This window comes from Sorex araneus, chromosome 8 (assembly GCF_027595985.1).
Source record: "Sorex araneus isolate mSorAra2 chromosome 8, mSorAra2.pri, whole genome shotgun sequence".
Lineage (NCBI taxonomy): Eukaryota > Metazoa > Chordata > Mammalia > Eulipotyphla > Soricidae > Sorex > Sorex araneus.
In genome coordinates this window covers 29,733,672-29,757,411 of record NC_073309.1, presented here as the reverse complement: position 1 = coordinate 29,757,411, position 23,740 = coordinate 29,733,672, and the positions used below count along the sequence as shown (strand labels likewise).

Genomic DNA, 23,740 nt, shown 5'->3' with positions numbered 1-23,740 from the left:
CTCGGCACAGATGGGGGCTCGGACCCCAGGCCGCAGTCTCGCCTCCTGGGCAGTGTGGCAGGACATTGCCCTCCAGACCGAGCCTCCGGGGCCGTGTCCCCACCCCCGCGGAGGGACAGGAAGCTCTTTGAAGTGGGCTGGAGGCCCTGCTCTAAGGGAACAGGGTCTCCGGCTCCGTAACCCAGACTCTGCAACCACAGCTCTGAGGGGAGAGGCCTCGGCCTCTGCTGCTTTCGGGGCTTCAAGGGTGGCCCCCAGACCCGCCGTGTCAGGGGGAGACGGGCCACTCCGCTGAGGAGTCCCAAGGCTCAGGGGCGCGCCCGGGGCCAGCCATCGCTGGGGGAAGCCCCCCGGTGCGGGGTGACCAGCGCATTCTCCGAGGGGCTGCCAAGCTCAGAAAGGGCGGGTCTCCTGCTCTGGCGGGGGGGGGGGAGTGGGTTCTTGCCCCCGGGGCCACCTCCCACCTGGCCCCCCTCACTCTCTCCTCTTCTTGTGGCTCGGGGGACGGGGCTAGGGCCTGCCCCAGGGAACAGCAGGGCAAGGACGGCCCCATCCACATGTCATGCTCCGATTCTTAAGGACGTTTCCCTGTGGGGCTGTTTCCAGGACAGGCCAACAGCGGGGGACCCTTTTGTTTCTGGCCCTCAGTGTGGAGCCTCACCTCAGGGGCAGTGGCCTGTCAGGTGTGTGTGTGTGTGTGTGTGTGTGTGTGTGTGTGTCTGTGTCTGTGTCTGTGTCTGTGTCTGTGTCTGTGTCTATGTGAGATGAGTGTCCCTCCAGGCGCCAGGCCCTGGGGCTCCTCGGAGCTGGCACGGTGGGACCAGAAGGGCCAGGGGCAGTGTGTGGTGCATCCAGATAGGGCCAGGTCAGCAGCTCTGTGTGGCCAGGGGAGGGGCAGGCACCGGAAACCAAGCCTAGCAGCCTTCCTGGAGGAGGTGACCTCCAAGCCTGGCTCTGAAGGGTGATCAGAAGTTGGGGCGTGGAGTTGGGGGTTTGGCAGGCGTGGTTTTTAGGCTGCCAGGGCCTGGAGACACAGGGTGGGGCTTGTTTGGGGAACTGAAGCCAGGCCAGACACGCAATCCTGGGGAGCACTGTGAGTCCGGGAGAAGTTTTGACCAAGGGGTGAGCAGGGGGGGTCAGGGGGTGGTGGTGGGAGGTACTCAGTCTTCTTGGGAGGTGCATCAGGTGCAGGGAACTTGGGCGGACCATCCAGGGTCCCCCACCTTGGGTTTTGGGGACGTGGGGCTGCTTGAATCGAGCCTCCACGAGAGTGACTTCCTGTGCCTGGCCTGGCTCAGGAGCAGGGTTTGTGGCAGGGGAAGGAGGGGGATGAGGAAGGGGGTTTGGCACCAGGGGTGGCTGCTGGGGAGGCTCCTGAGCCCTCTCCTGCATGGCTGAGAGGAAGTCAGCTGGGTGGGGGGCGAGGGGGCCGGTGAGGGAGAGGCCCAGCCTGCCTGCCGACACCCCGGAGAAGGGCCCTTCCGGGCTCAGGCCTGGGCTGGATGGAGGCTGCCTCCTCCCGACCCGGGTCCTCAGCAGCGTGCATTAGGGCCGGGCACTCTGATGGCTGGTGCCAGAGAAGCCTCTGGCCCAGGCAGTGGCTTCGGGGGGTCCGGGCTGGCTGGTCTTGCTGGGTGCTGGTGCCTAGCCTGCTCACCCCCCGCCGATCTTCACCACTCCCTTCGCCGTTGGACTCGGGGAGGGCCAGAGGCGAGCCTAGACTCTGGGCCCTAATGTGCTGCCCCTGCACGGTTTCCTCAGGCAGATGGGGGAAACCGAGGCAGGTGCGTTGGCTTGCCTGCACAGCCGGGCTGGGCGGTGAGGGAGCTTTTCCCTGAGCCTCCTGCACGGGGCTTCCCTAGCAGAGAACTGCGCGGGCCAGGGTCTGTGTGCCCAGCTGTAGACACGTGCCCTCTGCCCACGAGTCCGTGCCCTCTGCCCAGCCTCCCGGGCCCTGTGCCCCTCCAGCTCCCCAAGAGTTAGGGCGGGGTGGCGGGGGGAGCTAGATCTGCGGACCAGCTGGTGTGGGCCAGCCTGCCCATGAGACCCCCAGAGGACGCTGGGGACGCTCCGAGCTGCACGCGCAGAGCCGGGGAAGCCGAGCACTGTCACACAGATTCCTGCAGGTCGGGGAAGTTTGGATCTATTTCTGACTTCATTTTGTATTAAAGGACTGTGGTTTACAACGGTGTTGAAAGTGGAGTTTTAGGCATGTACTAGTTCAACACCAATCCCGCCACCAGCGTCAGCTCCCCTCCACCGGTGTTCCCAGACCTAACCCCCGGCCCCCGCCTGTCAACTCGGCAGGCGCCTGACAAAGTTTCAGTGGTTGCAGCTTTGCTCTTATTTATGATGATTTTTTTTTTCTCGGCTGTGGGGGTAGGGAGCACACACTGGCTGTGCCCAGAACTGACTTCTGGCTCTGCATGCAGGAACTGCTCCTGGCTGGCTCGGGGGATCTTTTGGGGTGCCGGGGTTCAACTTGGGCGGGCTGGTGCAAGGCAGACGTGTCACTCGCTGGACTATCTTTGGCCCAGTGAGTGTTCTTATTTTTCATATTCTGGGGTTTTGCTTGCTTTGCAGTGCACACAGCCCCTCTACTAGGGTGAGTTATGGCAGTTATGTTGCACACACACACACACACACACACACACACACACACACACACGCAGAGTAAGCCTGAAGCACATTTTCCAACTCGGTATGTCATGTTTGTTTGTCTCTGGTTTGGCCTGGGAGTTGTGTGTGTGTGTGTCTTTATTTTGCAGGCTGCTTATTTGAATAACCACTTTTATGTGTGGTGCTGGGGATCAAGGCCAGGGTTTCCTCAGACAAGGCATGTGCTTACCGCCGAGCCACTTCCTCAGCCCCTTGCTGCAATGGGACGTTCCCAAGCTGGGCGCGGTTCAGGGAGAGCGACACACCTGATGGGTTTGGAGACACAGATCGCCTGCTGACCCCGCCCGCCTACCCCTGTTTCTCAAAGTCCCTCCTGCTCCGTCGTCGTTGCTGTTTACTATTTGGGGGAGGGACCATACCCAGTGGTGCTCAGGGGCGACTCCTAGCTGTGCTCCGGGTTCACTCCTGGTGGTGTTTGTGGGACCCTGGCTGGCCCTACCTGAGGGCAGGGTCTTAATCCCTGTCTGTCTCTCGGACCCACTACTTGTTAATTTTTGTTTGTTTGCTGTTGTTGAGCCACGCCTAGCAGTGCTCAGGGGTTACTCTGATTCTACACCTAGGAATTGCTCCTGGTGGTGCTGGGGGACCCTATGGGATGCCAGGGATCGAACCCGGGTTGGCTGCGTGCAAGGCAAACACCCTCCTGGCTGTATTATCACTCTGGCCCCTATTTAAAAACAAAAACCAAACCAAAAAACCAAAAACAACCACCCCCCCACCCCCCAGAATGCCGCTAACATGAGAGGCTGGAGAGAGCTGAAACTGCTGAGTGCTTGCGCTGTGCCCCAAAGCACAGACAGGTGTGGCTCCAAAACAAAACCTGGGAACAAAAAAGAACTCTACACAGGACCTAACCTCTTGTGGACAATTTTAAGTAGGTGGTAGGCTGCGGACCTGAGGCGCTCTTTGTACAGATCTCAGGTTTTCTGCTAAAACTTTTTTTTTTTTTTTTGGTTTGCTGGGGGCCACACTTGGTAGTGCTCAGAGCTCCTGGCTTGGTGACTAGAGATCCCCTCCCCACCTCCACCCCCCGTGATGCGTGGGGGACCCTTGGGGCATCCAATTCGGGTCTGTCATGTGCAAAGCCGGTGCCCTGCTGGCTGTACTCTCCCTTTAGCCCCCTAAAAGCCTTTTTTTTTTTTTAAATCGAACAAGCTACTTTGTAATAATGAAAATAGAAACTGAAAATGGGGAGAAGTTAAACGCGCTCACTCTGCTAAAGCGCCGTTTAGGTTTCTCTGTCCTGGCTCAGTCCTAACCCGCTGCAGGCAGCAGCCGAACCTGGAGGACTTGCAGGAGGCTGCCTGGTGCCAGCCCCGGGCAAGCTCCCCACAGGGTTTCGGGCAGAGTCACTGCGATCTGTCCTAAGCTGGTTCCACCAGAGTCCCAGGCTCCTGGCTGGGTGAGGCGTTGGGCTTTGCTCTGTGACTCTGAGTAAACTCAGTGAACAGGCTCCGGGTCAGAGCTGGGAGGAGGGACTCCGCAGGGGGGGTTTGCCGGCCAAGAAGGTGTTTGTGCACCACTGGCGACTCTCCCTGGGGATGTCAGCCTCTGGCCCCCTACGTCCGGCCAGCACAGATATAAGGCTGCTTTGCTTTTTGCCAGCCTTGGCAGCAAAAGGTGGAAGGTGGTCTCTCTCCAGAGTGGGACCTTTTTCTGGTCATGAGGCAGCCACTTCTTTTTTATTTTTTATTTTTTAAATGTAGGAGTACTGCTATTTATTCAGACATTAATTAAACCGATCGAATTGGGCATGAACTTCGCATTACTTTTTTTTTATTCTGTCTGTTAATTTGAGCGATAGCACAGCGGGGAGGGCGTTTGCCTTGCACGCAGCTGACCCAGGTTCGATTCCTCCGCCCCTCTCAGAGAGCCCGGCAAGCTACCGAGAGTATCCCGCCCGCATGGCAGAGCCTGGCAAGCTACCCGTGGCGTATTTGATATGCCAAAAGCAGTAACAACAAATCTCACAATGGAGACATTACTGGTGCTTGCTCAAGCAAATCGATGAGCAACGGGATGACAGTGATGCAATGATACAGTGATTATTTTTATTATTTTTTTAAATCACCGTGAGATTACAAAACTTTACAAAACTTTCCTGTTTGAGTTTCAGTCATACAGTGATCACCCAACCCTCCACCAGTGCACATCTTTCACCACCAAGGTCCCTACTATGCCCCCCACCTCCCGCCCCTCCCCCTGCCTCTATGGCAGACAGTCTCCCCCATACTCTCTTTTGTATTGCCTGGTATGAAGAGCATAAGATGTTGCACGGCCGCGAGAGCAATGCGTGCTTCTGGAATTCTAAAATTTTAGATAATCAGGGTCTGGAGAAATTTCAGCAGCGAGCTGCACATTTGGAGATTCTATTGTGTGTTTCTGGATCAAGACCATTAAGGAGCCTAAGTAGTAGCCGGGGGACAGCTTGTGGGCGTGACCACCAGCGTCTCATGGGGATGGGGGGATAAGAAGGACCCACCCATGCCCTATCCCTTGAGGCCTGGAGTTTGCCGTCACTGAATCCGCATACCTGCACTTCTCATTGGGTTCTGGAAATTGGCAGCCGCCCAGGATTTTCAGGGGGCAGGTGGAGGGATGATGCCTGCCCCATCTGAGGCACCCCAGTGAAGTCGGCCTGGCTTAAAGTCCAGAGGCATCTCTGCAGCAAGCTGCTCGGGTTGGAGATTCTTTTGCGTGTCTCTGGATCATGGCTGTTAAGAAAGGCAGCCGCTTTTCTTTTCCCCCTGTCCGCTGCTTTCATTCACACTCTTCCTTCACTTTTTCCTTTTCACAGGAGATACTTGCTTAGGACACAGTTGCAAATATCTCCCTGATTTTTTGTTTTGTTTTGTTTTTGAGACACACCCGGAGATGCTCAGGGTTTACTCCTGGCTCTGCACTCAGGAATCACTCCTGGTGGTATTTGGGGGATCCTATGGGATGCCGGGGATCGAACCTGGGTCAGCCACGTGCAAGGCAAATGCCCTCCCCACTGTGCTATCGCTTCAGCCCCTGTCTCCCTGATCTTAACCTTTTGAGCTTGTTAGTTCCTTTGGGGGTTAGGGATTATTATTATTATTATTTATTTCTTTTTGGGTCACACCCGGCAATGCACAGGAGTTACTCCTAGCTTTGCACTCAGGAATTACTCCTGGCTGTGCGGGTCGGCCACGTGCAAGGCAGATGCCCTACCCACTGTGCTATCGCTCCAGCCCCGTTAGGGATTATTTAAAAATTATTATTCTATTGGCTAGTTTTGATTGATAGTTCTTTTGTGTATGCGGGTGTATGTGTGTGTGGTGTGGTGTGTGTGTGGCAGGGAGGTGGACAGGAGGACACCCAAGCAGTGCTCTGAGTCCTGTGGCCACTCCTGGCGAGCCTCAGGCCCTGGGGTGCTGGGGTCAGCAGAGTCACTCCTGGCGGCACATGGAGGGTGACTCGGAACAGGGTGCTGAATTGGGCGCTGAGCTCGGGGTGACGGGTGTGGCCCTGAGTTCTGAGCATGTTCCTGCTGCGGGTAGTCCTGACCGTGCAGAATTTCTTCTCTCTGTTTTATTGGGTGGGTCTGCCTTTCCATTCTGGCGTTTGTGTTTTGGGGTTGGGGTTGGGGTTGGGGTTTTGTGTTAGGTTTCTAGAAAGGACGTACAACTTTCTCTCTGTGGCTCCTCCCTCTCTCTCTCTCTCTGGAAATCGTCCTGGAGGAAAGGATGGCTCAGCTTTCACTCCCTATTTGGGGCCTGGCTGTCTTCTTAGCACCGTGACACCGGCATACGCCAACTCGGTGATTCACGCCCGAGTGTGGTTCCGTGAACACACCTTGAACTGTGTCCCCAGCTCCAAAATCGTCCTCCCCGCCCTGCTCCTGCCCCATTCTCACCCCACTGTCACCGCTGCTCCCCAAGCAGGAGGTCAGTGCGGGTCCACTGCTCTCCCCAGAACTAGGACCACGCGAGGTTCCCAAAGGCCAGTGACACTTTTCCTTCCTGTTCTTCCTATCCAGGGGAAAGGGATCAGAAATGGGCTGAATTCGGCCATAGAAGTGTTTCATTCTGAAGGGGGAAACCCCTAACGAGGGCAGTGCTAAAGGGGTGAATCACTCACGGTAGAATTTCAGGCTGGAGTGTGTGTGTGTGTGTGTGTGTGTGTGTGTGTGTGAGAGAGAGAGAGAGAGAGAGAGAGAGACAGGTGGGGAGGGCGTGGAGACAGTGTCTCTTCAGCCGTGAGCCGTGTGATCGCTTAGTCAGTTACTGACAGGGTTGCAGACAGGGCCTGTGCAGACCCCGGGCTCTGCACACAATGCTCGGGGGGGGGGGTGCAGAAAGGTCCCCCCACCCCCCTCCCCAGCACTCAGCTGGAACCTGGCACGACAGAAGGAGTCCGTGCACATCAGGATGAAGGGATGGATGGACATTCCCCAGATTCATTACCCATTTCTCTTCCTCTGTCGCTGGAGCCTTGGAGTTAACAATGTTAATGTAGATGTTTTTAAAAGAGAGTTTAACTGGGATAATATGTAGCCCGAGGGAATGGGAGAACTTCAGAGATGCAGAATAATTTCTATCCCAGCCCTAGAATTGACTCTTTGTGACTAGGTAACAATAGTCAGATTGTCCCTTTTAATTGTCATTTCCAATTCTTTTACTTTCTAGCTTCATTCTTATCCATCCATCCATCCATCCATCCATCCATCCATTTATCCATTCATCCATCCATCCCTTAGTCCTTCCTTCCTTCCTTCCTTCCTTCCTTCCTTCCTTCCTTCCTTCCTTCCTTCCTTCCTTCCTTCCTTCCTTCCTTCCTTCCTTCCTTCCTTCCTTCCTTCTTTCCTTCCTTCCTTCCTTTCTTCCTTCCTTCCTTCCTCCTTTCCTTTCTTCCTACTACCCATCCAATCATTAACCGACCCATCCATCCATCCAACCACTAACCCACCCATCCATCCATCCACTCATTCATCTATCCATTTCCCACTAATCCTTCTTCCCACTTACCCGCCCACCCACCCACCCACCCACCCACCCATCCGCACTAATCCTTCCTTATTTCCCTCCTTCCACCCATCCACCCATTACTTCCACAAGCATTTTTATTTGTTTGGGGACCATGCATGGTGGTGCCTAAGGTACTCCTGGCTCAGTGCTTAGGGTTTGCCCCCAGTGGTGCTCAGAGGACCCTGTCGTACTGGGGGGATTGAACTCAGGGCTCCTATATGCAAAGCAAACCATTGAGCCAACTCCTCGTCCCACCCTCCCCAGCCCCTCCTCCCCCCATAGCACTTACCAGGCCCCAGCTGCAGGACCCGACACAAGCCCTACCCCAGGAGAGGGGCTGGTGTGGGGACCTTGCCTGGGAGAGAGGACCCAGGGGGGCCGGGGGCAGGGGTGGAGCTCAGGCTCCAGGTGAGCAAAGGGGTGAGCAGGCCTGAGGGCTGCCAGCTCTGGGGGGCAGCACAGGGAGGGCCTTTGTGCCGGTAAGACTGTTGTTGTGTCCCACCTGCCTCCTGCCTGCCGCCGGGGTCTCCCTGAGGAAGGGGCAAGGGAAAAAGCTGCTTCTGACACAGCCCTCCTGGGAGGGAGCCCAGCAAGGGCCCTCGCTTCCCCTGGGGCCTGCCAGCCCCACCCACCCCAACGCCTCCACTGCCTCCACTTCCGCTTTTGGAGGCCCAGGCTCCAGGCCCTGTGCAGGGAGGTGGGGTGGGGGGGGCCCAGGGCTGGAGCGGAGGAAGCCAGACTGGTGGCTTTCCACAGCGGAGGTGAGGAAGTGGGTGCCCTGCGGGTCTGTGAGGCTGGGGCCGGTGGTAGCTGTCCAGCTACCTGCTGGGGGAGGGGAGGGGCTTTCCTGCCCTCATGCTCTGTCACCTGCTTCTGCTCCTGGTTGTTCTTTTTTTTTTTGCTTTTTGGGTCACACCTGGCAATGCACAGGGGTCATTCCTGGCTCATGCACTCAGGAATTACCCCTGGCGGTGCTCAGGGGACCATATGGGATGCTGGGATTCGAACCCGGGTCAGCCGCGTGCAAGGCAAACGCCCTACCCGCTGTGCTATCGCTCCAGCCCCATGCTCCTGGTTGTTCTTACGGAGAGCACAATCCGCTGCTGTGTGGGTGGGCGAGAGCTCGGGGAGGGGCTCCCTGGAGGCTGAGGCCTTCAGATTCCACAGGACTGCCAGGGTAGGGTCCACTTGAGCCCTGCTGTGTGCCTGGGCCTTGAGCGGGCAGGGCAGGAAGGGGGTGAGGCGCTGGGGTGAGAGACGGGCAGGGAGGGCGTGAGGCAAGGCGGTCTGCATTCAGACCCTGCTTCAGGGTGTGAGTGTGAGTGATGGCGTCCCCCTGAGCCCTGGTCCCCAAGTCTGGAGAACAGATGCAGGGGGCAGGCCCACCCACAGGGCGGGGCCTTCTGCCCCAGTCTTGCAGAAGAGAGTCCTAACTCACTCAGCCCTGCCAGCTCTGGGCCTGTCAGCTACGGGAGGGAGCTAGGTCAGAGCTAGGTCATGTCATACCCGTTTCTTCCTGAGCATGTGGTGTGTGGGAGGGGTGTGTGTGTGTGGGGGGGTGGGGGTGGGGGTGGGTGGGTGTGTGTGTGAGAGAGAGAGAGAGAGAGAGGGAGGGAGGGAGGGAGGGGAAGAGAAAGAGAGAGAGAGAGGGAGGGGAAGAGAAAGAGGGAGGGAGAGGGAGAGAAAGAGAGGGAGAGGGAGGGAGGGAGAGAGCAAGGGAAGGAGAGAGGGAGGGGAAGAGAATGAGAGGGAGGGATAGGGAGGGAGGGAGGAAGGGAGAGGGAGAGAAAGGGAGGGAGGGAGTGAAGGAGAAAGGGAGGGGGGAGAGAAAGAGGGAGGGAAAGGAAGGGAGGGAGGGGGCGTCCACTGCAGGGGGTGTGGGCAGCTGTGGGACTTGGATTTCCTGCTGTCTCTGATGCTGGCTGGGCCTGGGACCCAGGGGCAGGGCTAAGTGAGGGGCATCCATCCCTGGCCCAGAGGAGGGACTAGCTCTGCCTGTAGCCAATGGGGTCACTGCTAAGCAAGGTGGGCCCGCCCAGACGGACCCCTGGATCTGGGGCTCAGTGGCGGAAGGCTCCTGGGAGCTCAGACACTTGGCAGGGAAGGTTGTGTCCGTTGGTGGCCCCCCGCCCCAGTGCTGGCTCTGTCCTTGGCTGGGCTCCTGGGAGAGCCATTCTTCCCGGGCTGGCCGGACACCGGCCCACCCAGGGCAGCCACTGAGGAACTGCTGTGTGTCCACTCCACAGCAGGCAGGGCCGAGCAAGGGAAGGCCGTGTCCTCTCCCCCTGACTGGGCCGTGTCCCCCTCGCCCCTCTACAGAGCGGGCTGCTGGCGTTGCTGCCCCGACTGCCTGTGGCGAAGGAGAGAAAAGCCCTGGGTCACCCCCTCCCCCTCGCCCCTTTGTTCTATTTTATTTTTTGGCTTTTGGCCCATACCTGGCAGTGCTTGAGGGCTGCTCCCTGCTTTATGCTCAGGGCCCCTCCTGGTGTTGCCCAGGAATTGTGCAGTGCTGAGAATCGAAGCTGAGAGCTCAGATATGCAGGGGAGGACTGAGCCTGGCAGTGCCCATTGTCTACTTCTCCTGCCCACCGTTGCCAGGAGGTCTGCATAGAGAGGAGAGAGTCCTAGGGCCAGCTCCCGGCCAGCTCTGTGCTCCCGAGGGCAGGCTGGACACAGTTTGAGGATGATGGGGGCTCCACGTGCACATGCAAATGTACGAATGTGTGTGTGCATGTACACATCTACACGTGTGTATGTGTAGGTGTGCCTTATGTATGTACACGTGTATATGTGAGTACATGTATGTGCTGTGTGCTTGTACGTGTATGTGTGTGCATGTGCATATGTATATATGTGTGTACACTGTATGGGTACACATGTATATGAGTGTGCAAATGTGTGTATGTATGGGTGCATGCCCATGCATGCATGCATGCTTGCATGGGTGAGGGCGTGGATACATGTGTGCATATATGTGCATGCATGTGTGCATGGGTGAGTGTGTGCCTTCATGTATGCATGGGTGAGTACGTGCTCACTGGTCAGGATGCAGAGAGCTGCACTGGGCTTCCCTGCACTGGGGTTGTTTTATTTGGGGGTCCTTTAATCACTGGTCTGGGCTCCTCTGAGCAGTGCTCAGAAAGTGCATCATGTGGAGTGAAGACTTTAGGTTACAAATGGGGGTGCCAGCTAGTGGCGGCAGCCCTGGAACTGGGGCACAAATTTGCTGCCAGTGCTTAATCACCCTCCTGTCACCCGGAACCAGGCATGGGGCTGGTGTAAGTGCTTTGAGCACTGGGACGGTCTGTGGCTCCAGGTTAAATAGGTGCCTCTGGGGAGCTTTCCTTAGATGCAGGGACTCTGGCCCCTGCTCTTCTGGCTTTGGGGGCACAGGAGTTTGCCCGCCTGCCTTGTCCTCTCCTTTGCTTTCCCCCTGGCAGCCTTTGCACACTCTGGGCCCGGCCCGAGCCTTTCATGCCATCTGTTGCCCTGCCCTGTCCAGGTTCCATCCTCCAGGAGGCCTGGAGAGTGTCTGGGACCTGGGGCGCCCTGTCCAAGCTGCCCGCCTGACTGACACAGGAGCCCTAAGATTGGCACCGCTGCCCTCTGCACGCCAGCCCCTCCTCGAGGCTTTGCCCCTTTTTCCTTTCGGAGCCGCCCTGCGCCCTCCCTTCCTGTTGCTGCTGTGAGTGCTGAAGTGAGCAGGGATGAACACAGTTAGTTGTCGACTTGGCACACTTGCAGGTCCTGAAGCTCACTTTATGGTGGCACAGAAACATACTTGACTGCGGTGAGCCAGAGACGCTAAACCATGGCCACGAGGCTCATCCTGGGCATGTGGGTGGTGGCCCCCTTCCTTGCGGGCACATAACCACAGAACCATCCCAGGTGCCCTTGGTTGGTGCCTTTTCCTCTTTGGGGGGATGGGAGTCCCAGGAAGAGAGAGTCCTAGCCTGAACCCGGCGTAGGAGGGCTGGCCTGGCAAAGATTTGGTGAAAGCCTGGGGGTGAATGATGGAGGGTACCGGGAGGAGAACAGGGGGGCTCCACCCCACAAACAGCCAAGTGAGAACAACGCTGGATTCTGAGTGCAGTGCCAAGGCCACTGGAGTTGGTGAAGGGGAGAGAGGATGGGATCAGGGTGGTGGATGTGGTGAGGTGTGAGACTGTGCCCTAAAAATAGCAGTGGGGAGCCAGCTCCCTGGGCTGAACACAGGCTTTGTATGCAAGAGGCCTGGTTTCATCCGTGGCACCCCACGGTCCCCCAGCTCCCACGGCGAGTAGCCCCTGAGCACTGCAGTTGTTGCAGACGTCTGACTGAGAATCAGACGCAGGCACTCGAGAGATTAGAGGGAGAACCAGCTCTAATTGCACCTGTGGACTCAATCTGGCTAACACCAAATTTAGCTGGACACAGTTCCCACAAAGCTTGTCTAGGCTAGAGACAGGATACACGGATTCTCTGGGAACAGTTTTCTTATCATGCACGATGGGTACTAGCAGATGTAACCCTTGGTACAGTGATTAATACATTCATTTTAGCTTCTGCAGAGACATCTACTGATGGTTTCTGTGGCCCCGTTTCATTCCTGCTCCAGCAGCCTGATAGATCTGGCTCTTCTGCTCTGACCGGGTCATAACTTCATGATTTATGGCCTGTTGCCCTTGCCCAGTCCCTAGAATGGGTCACTCAGGTCCTGCCTCTAGCTTCCTGCTTTTGCTCCTAATTTTCCGGCCACACTATGCTTCTCCTCTCTGAGGTTTCTCTTCTACAGCAGACATGGAAAATATTAAATCTCTGTAGTGGGTCCCTTCTTCTGGGGGTCCTTATCAGTCATGATCAGGGAGCCTGGGGGCCACTCCCAGACATCCTAGGGGCAGCTGTGATGACTGGATGGTTTAATTTTGGTCCTAGTGATGTGGGCTGGCTTGGGACCTGGCCTTGTTGGGGCACCCCAGATCCAACCCGGGGCCTTTGTGAACACGTGGAAGCTTCACATAATCGAGAAGCAGGACACGGGGTCTGGTGAGGTAGATGTCGGGGTCCAAGGGACAGGAGTCAGTCCGAGGCCCCAGCCGTCGAGTGAGTGGGGTTTTCATGCAGCAGTTTGTGAACAGACTTTACCTCCATGGTCCCCAGTCATATGCCAAGGACAGCGACGTGAGGATCCCCCAGGAGAGGCTGGTGGCATCACCCAGGGCTAATCAGATATCCACCTGGGGACCCGAGAGATGGCACAGTGGACAAGACCCTGTACTGCATCTGTTCCCCTGGGCACTGCCAGGAGGAGACATCCCTGAGCACTGAGCTAGGAGTCAACCCAGAGCACTGCCAGGCAGGTGTGCCACCTCCCCATAACAAAACCACAAAGGAAGCAATGAAGCTTGACCCCGGCCCCACACCCTGCCATGCAAGCAGATGGCTTCCCATGTGGAAGTCAAACTCACACCTTTATTCTTCTCTTTCCGGGCGTGTGTGTGAGCGGGGAGGAGGTTGGCTCACACCAGCAGTGCTCCAGAATTGCTCCCAGCTCTGTGGTCAGGATAGATCCCTGCTTGGTGCTCAAGGGGAACATATACAGTGTCAGGGACTGAACCAGGACTGACCAAAGTGGCTGCATGCAAGTGCCTTAGCTCACGCACTGTCTCTCCACTCCAAACATAAGCCTCACTGACACAAGCGGCCACCGTCCCGTGGAAGTTTCTGGGATGAAACTTTCCTCAGTGTCGCCTTGTTTGGGAGTCAAGAGCATGCGTGGCTGATGGCTGGTGACATCTTGTGACTGTGATGGAGGGACTGCGTTTGACTTATTTTTAAATTACAGCTTAGAGTTTTGGGGCCACACCCTGCTATGCTCAGGGCTGACACTGGCTCTGTGCCCAGGGATCACTCTTGGGGGGCCCGGGCGGACCATCTGTAGTATTGGGGATCAAGCCTGAGTCGGACGTGTTCAAGGTGAGCTTCCTACCCGCTAGGCTGTCTCTCCTCCCCTGACTTATTTATTAAAGGGGGCCACATCCCGTGGTACTCAGAGTCTACTCTTGTGCTTGGGGGGTGCTCCCCTTTGTGCAGTGTGCTTTATATGCTCTCAGCTCATGAGCTTCTTCTCCAGCCCGGGGACTAAGTCTAGAGTCCATTCTTCAATCAATTGACATTTCGTTTCATTTGTTTTGTTTGGGGGCCACACCCGGCGGTGCTCAGGCCTTACTCTTGGCTCTGTGATTAGGGATCACTCCTGATGGGGACTGAACCCAGGTTGACCGCGTGCAAGGCAAGCACCCTACCTGTTGGATTATTCTCACTCCCACCCGGCATTTCACTCTAAATAGCCATGTGTGGTTAGCGGCTCCTGCATTGGAAATGTGTTTCTAGCAAACCCTTGGGTGGGAAGATTTGATTCATTTGGGGGGGGAAGGTACCCCCTACCTCCAGGAGGAGGTTATATAGACATAGCCTCCAGGAATAGCTCAGGGGTCCGGGAGCTATTCCTGGAGGTTATGTATATACATCTTGGGATAATCTATCCTGGGCCACTGTATTTCTGTATTTTTTAAAAAATTAATTTATTTTTTAATTAGTGAATCACTGTGAGGGTACAGTTACAGATTTATAAATTTTTGTGCTCGTGTTTCCCTCATACAAGGGCCACTGTATCTTTTGCCAATCTATCTTAGGACGATCTGTCTGGGACCAATCTATGCTGGGACAGTTTAACCTGGGCCAATCTATCTTGGGTCATTCTACTTTGGATCATCCTTTTGAGTCCAATCTATCTGCTGCCAGTCTATCTGGGGCCAATCTATCTGGGGCCAATCTAGGACAGTCTAGCAGCGGGTCCTGATGGTTTTGGCGCTTGGACCCAGTCGTGAGGTGTCTCTGGGCCCGGCAGTGCTAAGGGCTGCTCTCCCTGGTCATGCTTGCAGGCCTGGTGTGAGGACCTTGCCTGCTGGGGACACACACATCCATCCTTCTGACTCCTCCCTGCCCCCTTATTCTTTCAAAAGATGTTTGTGTCAGCGCCACTGCTGGTGGTACTGAGGAGGCAGGCGGTGGCCGGGGTTGGACTCGGGGCCTTGTAGATGCAGACATGCGCCCTTCCGCCTGTGCCACCTCCTTGCCTGGGCAAACTTTCCCTAGTCTCAAAAAGGTTAGGAGAGGGACAGACATAGAAGGACTGCACTCATTTTTGGAATAGAAAGTAACAGAATGGGAGATGAACACCCAAGGATAGTAGAGACAAGGACCAGGAGGATTGCTCCAGGCCTTGGAAGCCGGCCTCACATGCTGGGGGAAAAGGCAGCTCAGATAGAGAAGGGACCACCAAGTAAAGGATGCTTGGAGGGCCCGCTCAGGATGGGAGAGGCGTGCTGAAAGTAGACTATCAACCGAACATGACGGCCACTTAATGCTTACATTGCAGACCACAACACCCTAAAGGAGAGAGAGAGAGAGTAAAAGGGAATGTGCCTGCCTCAGAGGCGGGGGATGGGGTGGGATGGGGTGGGGGTGGTGGCAGGGATGCTGGGACCATTGGTGGTGGAGAATGGGCACTGGTGGAGAGATGGGTACTCAATCACTGTATGACTGAAACGTAAGCATGGAAGTTTGTAAGTCCGTAACTGTACCTCACGGTGATTCATTAAAAAATAAACAAAATTTTTTTTAAAAAGTTAGGTTTGCAAACCTTTTGAGTCAGATTCAGGTCCCTGCTCCCCACCCTACCCCATCCCCCAGCGCCGGCTGCTCATCCCTGACGTGTGCGTCCTTCTGTCTCCACAGGGCAGACGAGCCGTGTGTCTCTCCGGTCCCACGCGCATGCTGACGATGGGGCCAGCGGTGCCGTGAGCGAGGCCCAGCAGCCGGCCCAGAGCAATGCCCATGGGGGCCCGGCCGGCCCCCTCCTCCCGGCTTGGCAGGCTCAGCGAGGCCAGAGGCGCCCGGGGGAGGACATCGGCAGACAGATGCCCCCCAGGCCTCGGGGTCTTCTGACGGGGCCTGCTGGGGGGCGTGCCAAGGGCAGAGGATGCCAGCCAAGGGGCGATACTTCCTCAACGAGGGCGAGGGCGGCCCCGACCAGGATGCGCTCTACCAGAAGTACCGGCTCACCGGCCAGCACGGGCCCCTGCTGCTCACGCTGCTGCTGGTGGCGGCCACGGCCTGCATTGCCCTCATCATCATCACCTTCACCCACCAGGTGAGCGGGGTGGCCCGGGACCTCGGCCGGCCACGCTCTTCCCCATGGGGCTTGCCCAGGCCTCGGGGAGACTGGCGGAGGGGCGGGGGGTCTGGTTTAATGTCCTGTTGAAGGCTTCCAAGGGCCCACCAGCCTGTCCACTGACAGGCTTCCCTCCACCGGGAGTTTGGGTCCTGGGTGGGTTCAGACAGGGACGGCCAGGAGGCTCAGCGTCCACGTCCGTGGCCACGTGCCTTCTCCTGGAGGTGCCCCTGGATGTGGTGTCACTCGCATCCATCGAGACATGCCCTGGTGCAGCCATGCAACAACCCCGCCCCCGCCACCCAGAGGCTGCTGGGCACTGGAGATGTGGCCAGTGGCCAGTGTGACTGAGGACTGAATTTTAATTGTATTATTTTTGCTTGTTTGAGGGCCACACCTAGCAGTGCTCCTCAGGGGCTACTTTTGGCTCTGAGCTCAGGGCTCACCCCTGGCGGGCTCAGGGAAGCCCGGGGGGAGAGGGTCCGGGGATGGAAGTGGGGTCCGTTATGTGCAGGGCGAGTGCCCTCCCGGCCGTGCTATGGCGGCGGCCCCTTCCCTGTGTCCTTGATGATGGCCAGTGTTCGCGCGTGGCTTGTGGCTGCTGCCGGGGAGGGGGGACATCAGCAGGGGAAGCCCGGGGCCGCCCAGAGCCGTGTGAGAAGCGGCGGAGCGTGTGGGGCTCCCTCGGTCCTGTGCCTACGTGGACGCGGACTTCAGGGACGCTGCTTCCTCACTCCGTCTGCTGCCCCGGGTCTGGCTCTTTGCCCCCCCCCGGGCTTTGGGGCTCCCGAGCAAAGCAGGCGCTGTACCTGCTGTGCCTACAGCACCGCCTCTTTAAGAGCTGGGGGGGTGGGGCCTGGGTTCAGCCCTTAGCACCACCTGGTACCCTGAACTCTATTGTGTGACCCCAAGCACTGTCAGCTCTCTCCCTCTCTCCCTCTCTCTCTCTCTCTCTCACACACACACACACACACACACACAGAGTCTCACACATATACAAACACACAGTCTCACACACATACACACAGTCTCACACACACAGTCTCACATACACACATGCTCTCACACTCACACACACTCACACACATACACATTCACACATACTCTTTCTCACACTCACACACTCTCACACTCACAGTCACACACTCACATACAACTCTCACACACTCTCTCACACACACGCTCTCTCTCACACTCTCACACACATACTCTCACAAAACTCACTTTCACATACTCTCACTCACACTTACACACACTCTCTCACATACTCTCACTCACACACACTTTCTCTTATACACACATTTTCTTTCTTTCTCTCTCTCTCTCTCTCTCTCTCTCTCTCTCTCTCTCACACACACACACCACACACACACACACACACACACACACACAGAGTCTCTCTCTCTCTCTCTCTCCCACACAAGGCTTTTCGAGCTCTACTACTGGGTCCTGCACCTCTTTCCCGCAGCCCAGAGCACCCTGGGAACTGGGGGACCTCAGGGTGAGGGGTCGGGAGGGCCAGCATCACAGAGTTGGGCTGTGAGAGAGGTTTGCGGAAGGGCACCCTGGCCCTTCGGCCAGTTGGATGGGCGATCCAGGAGGGCTTTCTGGAGGAGGCGGAGCCCGCTGGGGAAATCAGTCATTTCTGTGTCTGTTTGTCCCTCTCAGGACCCCTCGGGATACCCAGCTGTCCTGGGGATGGCTTTCGTGACCCTGGCTGTGTGCCTGGTTCTCTCCATCCTGGTGTACGTCGAGTGCCTCGTCCGGCGGTGGCTCCGGGCCTCGGCCCTGCTCATCTGGGCCTGCCTCCTGGCGCTGGGCTACGCGCTGCTTTTCAGCTTCCGGGCCAAGGAGGCGTGTGCCTGGGAGCAGGTAACGGGGCGAGGGATCCCTCCTGCTCGCTGCGGGCCGGCCCCCCTGCAGAGCGGGCTGTGGTGGGGGCGCTGGCCACGGGCCCTTCCTGTTCCATGAGTCGGAGGTGGGGGACTGATCCCGCTCTCCGGCGTCTGTGATAGTGGGGAGCGGGGAGAGCGCCCACTTGGATGTGCGGCTGTGACGTTTCTCGGTGCACCCTGGCTTGGTGACAGGGACACATCTCTGCTCAGGGTGGGGAGGAGGCATGGACTGTCCGGCCCGGGAAGGCGGCCTTGGCGGGTCCTTCTGGGGTGCCAGCAGCAAGGCCAGGCTCTGCTCCCTGCTCCGCTCCTCTTGGTGCTCATCCTCAGGCGACCACTCCCAGAGTGGACAGAGGTGGCAGCTGTAACCCAGCCTGGCCCCCAGGACCCTCCACCCCCCCACCCTTGCTGGAACAGAGCTTTGCCCACCAGCTGGAGTCACAGCAGCCCCCTGGAGGGACAGTCCCAGGCACCAGAGGTGGCGCCCTCCAGGGATGGGACTGGGGGGCTGGTGGGGGCTACAGGCTGGAGGCTGGGGAGGGGTGTTCCGAGAAGGCTAGGGTCCGTCAGCACTGTCTCTGGGCACAGAGGGTGGCGTGGCGCGCCCCAAACCTCCATCCTGGGCTGCCCGCCCAGGCCCCAGATCTGCAGGAGGAAATGGTGACTCATGCTGGCCTGGGCCCCACGCTCTCGCCTAGCCCAGGCTCACCGGGCCTCAGCACGTGGGGGGGCAGGGGTCCCCCCAGCATAGATGTCACTCGTGGACGGCTCTGGCTGTTCCAGGGCTGGGGGTTTGGGTGTCTGAGCCGGCGCCCAGAAAGATAGGGGCTGCAGGGCCCTGATCTCAGTTCGGTGGTCCTGACTGTGTCCCGGGTGGGGTGTGGGTGGGTGGGCACCCTTGAGCCTCACTGTGCACCCCCCCTCCTAAGGTGCCTTACTTCCTGTTTGTGGTCTTTGTGGTGTACACGCTGCTGCCCTTCAGCATGCCTGGAGCCGTGGCGGTTGGGGCCATCTCGGGCATTTCTCACCTCCTGGTGATCGCTGTGCTCAGGGGCGGCTCCACCGGACCCAGTGCCGACCTGGGGCTGCAGGTGAGGTGTGCCGGGTCTGGCGGGGCGGAGGACGCAGGCAGGCTGCCAGCCGGGTCCCCTCCCTGCCCTCCCTGGGCGGCCCCTGCCCTCCTTCCTGGCTCAGGGCTCTCCCTGCAGGGGGTGAGTTTCCTTCCCAAGGTCCCCACCCGATGTCCCTCCACCCTGCTCCATCCAGACAGGACCTTGTCTGTGTCTGACTTGAGGGAGCAACACCTAGTCAGCCACTGACTCAGAGATACTTTCTGACCACCATCCTTGCTTGGGCTCTGGGTTCGGGGAGGTGCCACTCCTGCCCCTGCCCCCTCCACCCCTAATTTAGCTGTTTCCCTGGTCTCTGTGGCCTGGTCCCATTTAGGACCAGGATGACTTAGGATGACTCAGTAGGAGATCAGCATCTGTCGGGGCCTCAGTTTCCCTGCCTGCCCCAGGATGAATGCCAGAGAGGGCTGGGGGGACTTGGGGGTGGGGCGTGCCGTCTCCAGCTCACCAGGGGACTACTGACACCGCCTTGGCCCCCAGCTGCTGGCCAACGCCGTCATCTTCCTGGGCGGGAACCTGACGGGCGCCTTCCACAAGCACCAGCTGCAGGACGCCTCGCGCGATCTCTTCACCTACACGGTCAAGTGCATCCAGATCCGCAGGAAGCTGCGCATCGAGAAGCGCCAGCAGGTGGGCACGGGCCGCCCGCAGCCCTCGCCCTGCTCCTTTCTCGGGGAACACTAGGTGCTTGTTGGGTAGCTCGTGGCCCACGCAGGCCTCCCCGGGTGTCCAGCGGGCGTGGGGGCGGGGCCAGCAGCAGCGGTGGAGGCCCCGTGTGGAGTCGGGCCGGACCTCCCTGGCCCGTCCCTGATGGCCCCGCACGCCGACGCCCCTTGCGTGCAGGAGAACCTGCTGCTGTCCGTGCTGCCGGCCCACATCTCCATGGGCATGAAACTGACCATCATAGAGCGGCTCAAGGAGCGTGGGGACCGCCGCTACATGCCGGACAACAACTTCCACAGCCTTTACGTCAAGCGGCACCAGAATGTCAGGTGGGCGGGGCAGGGCCTGGGGCTGGGGGTGGTCCCGGGGCCAGTGGACGGAGCATTGTCCGGTGGCGGGATGCTACCCAGCAGCAGAACCTGCATCCAGTGGGCGGGAGTCTTAGTAGGCGGGGCCTATGCGTGGTGGCCGTGGCCTGTGATCAGTGGGCGTTGCCTCTGGCTGGTGAGCAGTCTGTAGTGGGTGATGCCTTCTCTGGTGGGCGGGGCCCGTGCCCAGTGGGTGGAGCCTCATCTGGTACGCAGGGAGGGCCTATGTCAGTGGGTGGAGCCTCATCTGGTAGGCAGGGCCTATGTCAGTGGGTGGAGCCTTGTCTGGTAGGCGGGGCCTGTGTCCAGTGGGCGAAGCCTGGTGCCTGGTGGGTGGAGCCTGCGTTTGGTGGGCGGAGCCTGGGTGTGCAGTGTTTCTGTGAAATGGCCCATCAACTCTCCAGGATTCTCCTTGGGGTAAATCCAGTCCTCTTCCTGGGACTCAGTGTCCCTGTTTGTTTCCCTGGTGAGCGGAATTAGATCTGTTTCGTATTGGAGAAGATGTAACCCCTCAATCGTAAGGTCTTGTGTACTCAAGGGATTGTAAGAAATTAAGGGGCCTTTTGGATGATTCTCAGAGGGGTGCTGTCTCTCCCAAGGGGGGTGAGCAAGCACTTGGTAACTGCCGAGTGCCCCAATGCAGACAGCTGTCTGTGGCTGGTTGAGCAGCAGGCTGCGGGGTCTTCTTTGAATGTGCCCAACTCAGAGAAGACCACCCTATCCTTTGGGGAGGCTTAGCTCCCCTGTCACCCCCTCTGGGCTGGGACCATCCAGACTCGCTCCCCACCCTGCTCCAGCCCCCCGCAGTCCAGCATCCGTGCTCTGACCCTCCCGCTGTCCTCACTGTCCCCCAGCATCCTCTACGCCGACATTGTGGGCTTCACCAGGCTGGCCAGTGACTGTTCCCCCAAAGAGCTGGTGGTGGTCCTGAATGAACTCTTCGGCAAGTTTGACCAGATCGCCAAGGTGAGCGCTCGGTCCGTGCCAGCCCTGTCCTCTGCTGAGGAGGGGGGTGGGGGCCCTCCCTTTGCTCTCCCCTGAGTCTCAGGCAGGAGACTGGGGCCCAGGCAGCCTGTGTCAGGGGTCCCCACTGCGTTCTGGGTAGCAGCGGTGTGCCTGCCAGGTGGGGTGGATGGGTTTAGTGGGGGCGCAGTGTCCTGCCCAACCATCAGGCTAGTTGGACACCAGACCTGGTGGGCCGGGAGGAAGGGCAACTCTGAAGCAGGATGAAACTGTGGTTCTAGGAGGGAAACCAGCTTTTGGGGAGTCTGCAGGAAGAAGATGGGGTGAGGTAGGAAGGGGGATGGGATCTCCTTCCTCCTTCCTCCTTCCTCCACCCCCGCCCTTGCCACCGGCCCTTGAGTGCCCTTGATGCTGTACTCAATCGTTAAAAGATCAATCAGCTGGGGCTGGAGCAATAGCACAGCGGCTGACCCGGGTTCAAATCCCAGCATCCCATATGGTCCCCTGAGCACCGCCAGGAGTAATTCCTGAGTGCAGAGCCAGGAGTAAACCCTGTGCATCGCCGGGTGTGACCCCAAAACAAAACAAAAACAAAAACAAACAAACAAAAAGATCAATCTGCCAAACTCAACCCATTGAAAGATGGAGCATCTGCAGCAGCCGCAGCTCCCAGACCCCCTGGACATTTTCCTGCAGGACCCCAGCCTCCGTCCATACCACAAGCCCAGCTGGGGGTGCCCCTTCATAGCATATGCATCTCCTGGTCTCCCGGTGAGATGAGGTCCCCCATCTCAAGTGGCTGACCCTTGGCTGAGGCGTCTGTCCCCTCTGTTCTCGGCTCCCCACTTACTCTTCTGCAGCTGCCCCCGGGGCCTGGAATATTCTCCTGCTGGTGCTGCCCCAGACTCAGGCAGCCGGCCTGGACTCCAGGCACTAGTGCTCCCTCCTGAGAAGGGCCACGTGCCCCAGCCCTCCACCAGACCAGCAAGCAGCTGGAGGGGCTGGGGCTGGTCCCCTAGGAGGAAGCCCCCGGCCAGGAAGAGTCAGGGGGGCAGGGGTGACCCCCCCAAGGCCCCTCTGATCTGACCCGGCCTCTTCCCACTCCCCCAGGCCAATGAGTGTATGCGGATCAAGATCCTGGGGGACTGCTACTACTGTGTGTCGGGGCTACCCGTGTCCCTGCCCACGCATGCCCGCAACTGTGTGAAGATGGGGCTGGACATATGCGAGGCCATCAAGTAGGTCCCGTCCCGTGCGCGTTCCAGGGACCCCGTGGTGGGGGTCGCACTGTCTGCGCTTTGCAGAGGGGCTGGGGGGCAGTGGCTGGCCTGGGTCCTGCCACGCCCCCTCAGCCCCCCACCCTGGACACTAAGTCCCTGAAGTGCAGCGTGGGGTGTGGGAGTGGCCACTGGGCAGGTTCTGGTGGTGTCTCAGGCCCCCTCTTCAGGGCTCAGTGGTGCCCTGCTGGGCGGGGTGGGGATGGGGACTGTCTACCAGGGCCCCCAGCACTGCTCCCTGCGGGATGCCCTCACTGTCTGCGCTGCTGGGGGAGCCCCCCGAGGTGGCTGGGGACACAGCCTGCACCTGGCCCCTGTTTGGTGGTGACTTGTGTCCCGGGAAGCTCTAGTTTCTTCCTGAACGCTCTGGGCAGCTGTTTCCCAAAGGAGGGGGTAGAAAATCCCCAGAGACCCTCAGATTATTCTCTGCTGGGATGGGGGTTGGGTCCCCCACCGCCGAAAGCCTCTTCAGGACCTCCCCCACCCCTCCCCCACACCCCCCGCCGCCCAAGTTGGGCTGTCCCATCCGTGGCAGATGGTGCAGAGCTAGGGTGCCGGCCCTGGTGGCGTGGCTGGGAAGAGCCCCCGTGGGCTGGGTGGGCCCTGTGACCCTCTGCCCTGGCCCCGCATGCTGCTCTGTGGCCATGGCCGTGTGGGGTGACGCTGCCTGTGCTTAGGCAGGTGCGGGAGGCCACGGGCGTGGACATCAGCATGCGCGTGGGCATTCACTCGGGCAACGTGCTGTGTGGTGTCATCGGGCTGCGCAAGTGGCAGTATGACGTGTGGTCACATGACGTGTCCCTGGCCAACAGGATGGAGGCGGCCGGAGTGCCAGGGTGAGTCCAAGACAGGGGGTCAGAGGAGGCTGGGGCACCCTCCAGGTGGGGGTGTGTGCACAGGCCGGGGCACTCTCCGGGCTGGGGGCCAGAGGTCGGGGTACTTTCTGTCTGGGGATCTGAGGGGACCAGGAGGGAGCTGGGGACGGGCCGTGGGGGCGCCTGCTGGGCAGAGGGTCCTGGGCGGGCGGGGGTGCTGCTCTCTGACTCAGTCTCCCCCAGGCGGGTGCACATCACCGAAGCCACCCTGAACCACCTGGACAAGGCCTACGAGGTGGAGGATGGGCACGGGCAGCAGCGGGACCCCTACCTGAGAGAGATGAACATCCGCACCTACCTGGTCATCGACCCCCGGGTACGTGGGTGGGGCCAGGTTGTATGGGGTATACTCACCCTTCAGCGCTGGGCAGCTCTGCCACTGGGGGGTGCTGTGGGCCTCCTGCCCCATGGAGGACGTGCACCCTCGCCTGGGGGGCGGCAGGGTGCACCCCACGCCCTAGAAAGGGTCTCATGGGGGTCCCACTCAGGCTCCCGAGAGACGCTTTCCAGAGCACCGGTGACGTGGGTGGCTGGGAAGGGACCTGGGGGTCTGTGCTCTGTCCCAGTGTCCTGCTGGCCCCACTGCTGGCCCCGGGCCCCTGCAGGCTGCTCCGTCAGTCTGAGCTGTGGCTGAGTCCTTTTTGGGGCTCACTTAGGAATGTCCCCCCAGCACTCTTTCCCACT

At 59.0% G+C, this 23,740-nt stretch overlaps 1 protein-coding gene across 1 annotated transcript in view; it reads left to right on the top strand.

The window, feature by feature from the left end:
* The first annotated feature begins 1,102 nt into the window (after window positions 1-1,102).
* Window positions 1,103-23,740, top strand: part of ADCY7 (adenylate cyclase 7) — a 35,896-nt gene continuing 13,258 nt past the window's right edge. Inside the window, exons 1-10 of the mRNA XM_055145831.1 lie at window positions 1,103-1,122; window positions 15,450-15,864; window positions 17,554-17,757; window positions 18,710-18,871; window positions 19,391-19,540; window positions 19,754-19,902; window positions 20,796-20,907; window positions 22,015-22,142; window positions 22,859-23,017; window positions 23,240-23,372. Of these exons, the coding sequence (XP_055001806.1) occupies window positions 15,694-15,864; window positions 17,554-17,757; window positions 18,710-18,871; window positions 19,391-19,540; window positions 19,754-19,902; window positions 20,796-20,907; window positions 22,015-22,142; window positions 22,859-23,017; window positions 23,240-23,372 (1,368 nt within the window). The 5' untranslated portion in view covers window positions 1,103-1,122; window positions 15,450-15,693. The remainder of the gene's footprint in view (window positions 1,123-15,449; window positions 15,865-17,553; window positions 17,758-18,709; window positions 18,872-19,390; window positions 19,541-19,753; window positions 19,903-20,795; window positions 20,908-22,014; window positions 22,143-22,858; window positions 23,018-23,239; window positions 23,373-23,740) is intronic.